Source organism: Trichechus manatus, unplaced genomic scaffold (genome assembly GCF_000243295.1).
Source record: "Trichechus manatus latirostris isolate Lorelei unplaced genomic scaffold, TriManLat1.0 scaffold00028, whole genome shotgun sequence".
Classification (NCBI taxonomy): Eukaryota; Metazoa; Chordata; class Mammalia; order Sirenia; family Trichechidae; genus Trichechus; species Trichechus manatus.
This window is the reverse complement of record NW_004443964.1, coordinates 7,853,103-7,861,004: the sequence shown is the minus strand read 5'-3', so window position 1 is coordinate 7,861,004 and position 7,902 is coordinate 7,853,103. Positions and strand designations below refer to the sequence as shown.

The 7,902-nt window shown below is 55.8% G+C and overlaps 1 protein-coding gene across 1 annotated transcript; it reads left to right on the top strand.

Moving 5' to 3' along the window:
* The first annotated feature begins 389 nt into the window (after nucleotides 1–389).
* Nucleotides 390–7,272, top strand: GPRC5C (G protein-coupled receptor class C group 5 member C). The gene is made up of 3 exons (XM_004374170.2): nucleotides 390–1,464; nucleotides 4,701–4,795; nucleotides 7,096–7,272. Exons 1-3 carry the CDS (start codon nucleotides 420–422, stop codon nucleotides 7,270–7,272), a joined length of 1,317 nt encoding a protein of 438 aa, XP_004374227.1. The 5' UTR covers nucleotides 390–419.
* Nucleotides 7,273–7,902: the final 630 nt, after the last annotated feature.

The window sequence follows — 7,902 nt, the reverse complement described above, 5'->3', positions numbered from 1 at the left end:
GAACCCTGGAAGTCCCAGAGCAGACAGGAAGTGCTGAATGAGTGGCATGCTTGGTTTTGGTGGACTCAAGCTACCCACCCCTTCCCCAACAACAAGAACTCAAGATATTTGGACCTGGATTAGGGGGAGGGAGGACACTGAAAATTCAGTAAGTTTCCTCCTTTTCCATGGCTAGAAATAGGGATGGCAAGTGGGTTTCATCTTGCTTCCTCTCTGGTCAATTGATAGGGCACCCAGGAGTTCTGTGTTAAGAAGGGTTCTGAAGCCCAGAGGGAAAGAGTCTCATGATCAACTGCCTGCCCTGGTTCAAGATGGGGGAAGCAGCACCGTGTATGTCAGAGTCTGGCCTTGGAGGATTGATTTTGCCTCTTGTTCTTCTTTCTCTAAGGACCCAGCGGGAGCCTGGCCTGGGAGCCAGGATGGCCATCCACAAAGCCTTGCTGATGTGCTTGGGACTTTCTCTCTTCCTATTCTCAGGGGCTCAGGCCCAGGCCCCACCCGGCTGTGGCCCAGACCTCAACCCCCTCTACTACAACCTGTGTGACCGCTCTGGGGCCTGGGGCATCATCTTAGAGGCAGTGGCTGGGGCAGGCATCGTCACTACTTTTGTCCTCACCATCATCCTTGTGGCCAGCCTCCCCTTTGTGCAGGACACCAAAAAGCGGAGCTTTCTGGGGACCCAGGTGTTCTTCCTGCTGGGGACCCTGGGCCTCTTTTGCCTCGTGTTTGCCTGCGTGGTGAAGCCTGACTTTTCTACCTGTGCCTCTCGGCGGTTCCTCTTTGGGATTCTGTTTGCCATATGCTTCTCCTGCCTGGTGGCCCATGTCTTTGCCCTCAACTTCCTGGCCCGGAAGAACCATGGGCCCCGGGGCTGGGTGATCTTCACCGTGGCTCTGCTGTTGACCCTTGTGGAGGTGATCATCAACACGGAGTGGCTGATCATTACCCTGGTCCGGGGAGGTGGCGAGGGTGGCCCTCCGGGGAATGTCAGTGCCGACTGGGCGGTGGCCTCATCCTGCGCCATTGCCAACATGGACTTTGTCATGGCGCTCATCTACGTCATGCTCCTGCTGCTAGGTGCCTTCACGGGGGCCTGGCCCACCCTGTGTGGCCGCTTCAAGCGCTGGCGGAAACATGGGGTCTTTGTGCTGCTCACCACGACCACCTCCACTGCCATTTGGGTGGTCTGGATCGTCATGTACACCTACGGCAACAAGCAGCACAACAGTCCCACCTGGGATGACCCCACGCTGGCCATTGCCCTCGCCGCCAATGCCTGGTCCTTTCTCCTCTTCTACGTCATCCCTGAGATCTCCCAGCTGACCAAGGCCGGCCCGGAGCAAAACTACCAGGGGGGCATGTACCCCACGCGGGGTGTGGGCTACGAGACCATCCTGAAAGAGCAGAAGGGCCAGAGTATGTTTGTGGAGAACAAGGCATTTTCCATGGATGAGCCAGCCTCAGGTAGGCCGGGGAGACCCCCTGCGCCCCTTCCCTCTACACCCGTTCTTTCCCTGCAGGCCAGAGAGCCCGTCTTTTGAGCAAAATTGCAGGTTCTCGAGATTATCCACAGTTTTCTGCCTTAAAGTTCCTACATCCTATTGTTAAAGATCTTTCTTCTATATTCTTGCAGTACATAATGAGTATATTCTCATTGTAAAAATTCAGACGTTACAGATAAAGCAAAATTTCTCCCAACTGCCTTCCCACTTCTCACCCCATCCCGTTAAGTGTTTGAGATTTTACTTCTCTGTGTCTCCGTTTCTTTTTTTTTTTTTTTTTTTTTTTTTTTTTGGTGAAAATACACATAGCCAAAGATACGCCATTTCAAAAATTTTTTTTTACATACACATTTAAGTGACATTGACTACGCTCTTCTAATTATGCTGTTATTCTCACTTAAGATGAAGGCTTACAGGAAAAAATAGTCTCCCATTTGACAGTTAATACAAATGTTGCCCTATGACAATGGTTAACAATCTCACAACACATCAACAATATCCTTACTCTATTTTGTGTTCCCTATCATCAGCTTCCTACTCCCCTTCCGCCTTCTGGGCCTTGTCACTGGACTCCTGTACCTCGTTAGTCTCATTTGGTTTTACGGGGCTGTCCACTCGCAGGCTGATCAGTGAACATCGAAGGTAACTTTACCACTGAGCTAAAAGGGTGTCTGGGGGCCATACTCTCGGGGTTTCTCCAGTCTCCTTTAGGCCAGTAAATCTGGTCTTTTTTTTTTTTTTGTGAGTTAGAATTATGCTCTACATCCTTCTCCAGCTCTGTCCAGAACCCTCTGTTGTGATCCTGGTCAGAGCAGTCAGCGGTGGTAGCCGGGCACCATCTAGCTGTACTGGACTCAGTCCGGTGAAGGTCTTGGTAGCTGTGGACAATTAGTCCTTTGGACTAATCTTTTCGTTGTATCCTGTTCTCTTCATTCTCACTTGCTCCCGAAGAGATGAGACCAGTGGAGTATCTTAGATGGCCGCTCACAGGCTTTTAAGACCCCAGACACTACTCACCAAGGTAGAATGTAGAGCATTATCTTTATAAGTAGTGTCATGCCAACTGAGCTAGATGTTCCCCGAGACCATGGTCCCCAGAGCCCTCCGTCCAGCAACTCAGTCCCTCGGGGAGTTTGGATCTGTCCATGGGGCCTCCATGACCTTTGTGTCTCCGTTTCTTTATTTGAAACCTGGGATAATAATGGTCCCTGTTTCATAGGGTTCTTGTGAGAATTAATTAATCTGTGTGCTTGTCACACGGCGAACACTGTAGAAATATTTCCAGTTGCAACCGAGTCGATTCCGACTCACAGCAACCTTCCTAGCTATTCTCAGTTGCTCTTATTACTATTATTTCACTCTTATTAACCTTCCAGAACTTGTTTTTCTATTATGTACATATCCACGGCCCTTTTAGTTTTCTTTAAAAACAAGCCTTTACAATTAAAAAAAAATTTTTTTTTTTTAATTTAAATAGAAACACTTATGGTGCTGCATATTGATTTCAGCAGGACCCACTTCCCAAATGACTCGTCCCGAAGCTCCCTGTCTGGGTCTTCTGGATGGGACAGGGCGGTCCTGGGGAGCCCAGCACTAGTGAGGCCAGCCAGCTGCAGGGCCTCGGTGGTCCGAGCTGAGGATGCCCTGGAGTCTGAAGGGGCAGGAGAGGGTGGTCATTTTCCTGGCAAGCTCCCGAAGGAAGATGGATTCCCAGCTCATGAGTCTGCCATCTGTTGACCGTAACGACTGCTAGCATTTACTGAGCACCTACTTTGTGCCCGGCACTGCGCCAGGCCTTTTCCTGATGTGTCTGGTGACAGGTGCCTCCCAGGCTCCCTCAGCCTGCTGCCACAGTCCTGCATCTGATATGACCCACAAGGCCGGGTGGCGTGATCGCAAAGCTCAGAGCTGTGACCAGACCCCAGCCTGTGCTGATCAAGATGTTTGGGGGCTTAAGACTTTCTTAACTGCCAGGAAGGCAGAGGCAGTGGAAGTTCCAGAATCAGGACTCCCTGCCTCTTCTTTGCAAACTGTGAGATCCCGGAATCCCTGCCAGGCCCTTGATCTTTGCCCACCTGGGCTGAGGGCTCCCCTCCCCCTCCTCTGGCGTGGGCCCACACAGAGTGGGGTAGGTAGAGTGCGTGGGGACGGGGAGAGGCAGTTGAAGCTGGCAGGAGAGGGGCTTCTGGCCAAGTGTGGGGAAGAGTTTCATTCCCCCCGCCCTACCCCCGGCTCTGCTCTTACCCATTGCCGGTTTATCAGGGGCAGATCGTTCTCAGCCTTTGTCCTCCCAAGGCAAACACTTCTGGGGCCCTGAGTCTGTATGTTTGTTTTTCTTTCCTTTTTTTCTTTCTAAATGGAAAAATCAATAGTGTGCACCCAGCACTTAGGAAGCCTGATATAGGTTGTGGTCCTCCCAGCCGCTGCCGGGCCAGCAGCCCCGCAGGAGGTGGGCATCCGCTGTAGCCCAGTTTGTTGCTGGGCCCCAGGGGCTGGTCCGAAGCTTTCCTCCGGCACCCCGGAGCACCCGCACGGTGGAACAGGTCGGGAAACCAAGGCCCGCAGGCACAGGGAAGCGTTTCTGGAGCTGGAAAGGTGCCAGGGGGTCCCCATGCAGAAGTGCGTCCAGTGCCCTTGGAGAGGCCCTGGGTGGGGACCCCGCACCCAGCTCTGCCCCAGGAAGATAAGCAGGCCTGAGGGGGTTCGGCTGTATTTATCCCAGCACTTGGCAGCCAGCCGGCTGTGATCGAGGCCAGAGCTGGAGGCTGGCCATCTTGGAAGGCAGCCGAAGGCCCGTGTGCCCCTCCTGGCCTCTGGCCCTGGAGGGCGGATGGGGATGTGAAAATTGCTGACAGGGGCATTTCTGGGCTGTGAGGTTGGGTGGGCGGGGGGTCCCGCACTGCCGGGCAGCCCAAGGGGAGGCCAGGCAGGCCTGTGCTCTCCCCCCAACTCCCACTCTCCCTGCATTGCAAAGGGGTGCTGGGCTTTGGGGAGGGGGCTCTCATGCCCGTAACCTCACCCCCAAGCCGGCTGCCTCTGGCCACTCCTGGTGTGGCTCCCTTCCTGGGTTAGTGGTTACACCAGGGTCAGCCTAGCCCACTCGTCCATGCTCCCTGGGTACCCCGCTGGGGCTGTGGGATGTGGGGATGGCACTTGAGGACCCAGGTATCCTCAAACCACTGCTGTGCTTCCTTCCAGCCAAGAGGCCAGTGTCACCGTACAGCGGGTACAACGGGCAGCTGCTGACCAGTGTGTACCAGCCCACCGAGATGGCCCTGATGCACAAAGTCCCGGTGAGTGGTCCCCAGGGCCCGTGACCCTGCTGACGGGGGTTGAGGGCAGTGTGGCGGGTGCAGGCTTGGGGTGGAGGTGGTGGAGAGATGGTGGGGCTTCTCCATCTGGTGCATCGACCGCAGGGCCGGGAGCCCAGTTCTTAATGCCTTTTTCCTGGAGTTGATGTATCCACCCCTCTAGCTCCATTGTGGTGGGACCCGCCTGTATCACTGGGGTATCACACAGGCTGGTCCGGGCGCTGCAGAGAATGGGTGCGGGTGGGAGCTGTCAGCCTTACCTTAAGGAGCTTGGGGGTCTATCTAGACGTCATTCTTGATGCCCCCGGAAGGGACAGGGGATGAAATGCGGCAGGTCTGGAGAGGTATTTAGTTCTCAAGCACAGCTGGTCCCAGGAGGGCCTCCGACTCCCCTCCCCCACCAGCAGACAGCCACGCTAGACCTTTCCCCTCCCCTGGGTTCTGGAAACCAGATGCTCCTTAGCCCAGACAGGAGGGTGGGAACAGGAAGATGGTGGGCTAGATTCATTCCATATATGTTCCTGCCCCTGGGCTGGCAGTCGCCTTGGGGAGAGGTCACTGACCCGCCTTGGCAGGACCCTGGGAACAGGAAGGAGGGAGGTCAGCAGAGTGGCTTTCGCAACCCCCTCCCCCTCCGTGAGCCCCGGGGGCAGCGTGAGCCTGTGTATCCTCAGCTCCTTCCCGCTCCCTGAGCCTGAGCCTGCTGCCGGGGCTGGACAGCCAGGGAGGGCTGGCCATGGCCAGGAGCTGTGGGGGCGGAGGGGTTTCCGAGGGGCAGTGAGCAGAGTCTGCAGCCACCGGGGGTGTGGGCAGCCACAGAACCCTCCCCTAGGTGGCTGCCCCCTCCTGTGCGTACTGATTCCAGTTTCCTGGGGGAAATGATGGGAATTAACAGCTATTTTACTGAGCCCCTAGTTCTCAGAATGCGGTCCCCAGCATCACTTGGGAGCTTGGTAAAAATGCAAATTCTTCTGCCTCTCCTTAGACCTGCTGAATCAGAAACTCTGGGGGTGGGGCCGGCAGCGTGCTGGAGCCTACTGTTTGCATCCCTTCAGGGACATTACCCTGTGCTTGGAACCCGCTGTGGTGGGAGTAATGACCCAGTGGAATTTGCAAGCGCTGTATATCAGGGCCCCTTTTCCCCATCTCCACTTACCAGCCCACCATGGGTAGCTTAACAAGCCTTCCGGGTGGTTCTGATGCACAGCTAGGTTTGAGAACCACTGATCTAGAAGTTCAAGGAGCTGCAAGGGGGTTGGGGATTGCAGCCAGGTACGGGGAGGACCACCTGGGTCTGATTAGACCAAAAGCTGGTTGGGGGCCCTGCAGCTACAGAGGTTGGTGGCAGCTCTTTTCTATAAGGATAAGGCAAGAGGAGAGGGGCAGGAATTCATCTTTCCTCCAGGGTGGGGGCTGGGGCATGGACTTTAGGACCGTCTTCACCCCACAGCCTCTGTCTCTCACCCATGCAGGAGCAAGACCAGATTCCAGGCAGAGAACTCAGGTTTAAGTCTCAAAATCAGACTGCCCAGTCCAGATCCCAAGACAAGGCCCACTCAGAGCCTAACAGAAGGGTGTCCTGGGCCAGGAAAGCCAGCGACTGTGATGCTGCTGGGTGTTGTAGTGACATTCAGGGGGACTTGAGGGAGAATTCTTGGAGGAAGGGAGCCTGGGAGATTCCCAGACAAGTAATAGCAACTCAGGGAGCCCTGGTGCAATGGTTAAGGGCTCGGCTGCTAACCGAAAGGTTGGTGGTTCGAACCCACCCAGCTGCTCTGTGGGAGAAAGACCTGGCAATCTGCTTCTGTAAAGATTACAGCCTAGAAAACCCTATGGGGCAGTTCCACTCTGTCGCATGGGGTCACCGTAAGTCAGATTCAAATGGATGGCAACGACAATAGCAACTCGGTGTGGTTCACCTGCGGTTGGGCCCTGTGCTTTCTCTAAGGAACTGAGAGCAGGAGGGGGCTTGAGAAAAGGGTCCTCCTGTAAAGGCGCAGCCCCTCTGGGAAGCCCCAGGACCCCTGGAGGTACCAGGGGCCTCACTCTGTGACCAAGGCAGAGCTCTCTGATGCAGCGAGAGGTGGGGGGCTAGAGATCAGCCCCGTTTCCAGAGACCCAGCCATCCATCCTAGCTTGCCAGTTGAGGCCGGCCTGGGAGGGGGTGGGTTGGGGGAGCTGGCAGACCCAGCCCCGCAGGAAGCAGCATGTTTGTGCATCCGCCCTGGCGGAACCTGGCTCCCAGCCCCCCTGACTGTGAGGCCGCCTGTTCTTCCTTCCAGTCCGAGGGCACTTATGATGTCATCCTCCCGCGGGCCACTGCCAACAGCCAGGTGATGGGCAGTGCCAACTCCACCCTGCGGGCCGAAGACATGTACGCCACCCAGAGCCAGGCGGCCACCACGCCCAAAGACGGCAAGACCTCTCAGGTGTTTAGAAATCCCTACGTGTGGGACTGAGTCAGCGCCAGGAGGAGGCGGGCAGGTGGGGGGGCCCTCAGATCCAGCCCAGGAACCCCGTCCTCCACCGCTCCCTGCAGCGCCCTTCTGGCTCAGAGGCGGCCAATGTGTAGGTGGGTGTCCTGGGTGCCCCCACCCAATCCTCAGTGTTTGTGGAGCCAAGGAGCCTGGCTTCATGCCAGGGCCACTCTGGCCGTCCACGCTGCAGCCAAATAGTGCTCTTCTTGGGGGTGGCAGCCAGCTGGCGCCTACACTTCTCTGGACTCTCTGGAGAGATTCCTGTGACCCCGAGAGATTTCACAGGCACCTCTGTCCTGGGTCTTGCTCCTCTGTGAGGATCAAGGTGCCTAATAAACACATTTCTGCTTTATTAACCCTTTTCTGGGAATGTCGTTTCTGGCCTGGGTTCTTGGTTTCTGGTGACCCTCTCTTCCACCATGGCTTACGAGTGATTCCTCCACCCTTCTTCCTCCCCTGCCCTCCAAATCCAGCTCCTGTTGATATCTGCTGCTGATTTCACCTTCTCTGTACAATCAAGTAGCGGCCCCTCTACACACAGAAGTCTTTAGCTGACTGCCATGTTGTACTCCATCAGGCTGAACATCCGGGCTCAGCTAGGGCATAGAGTCC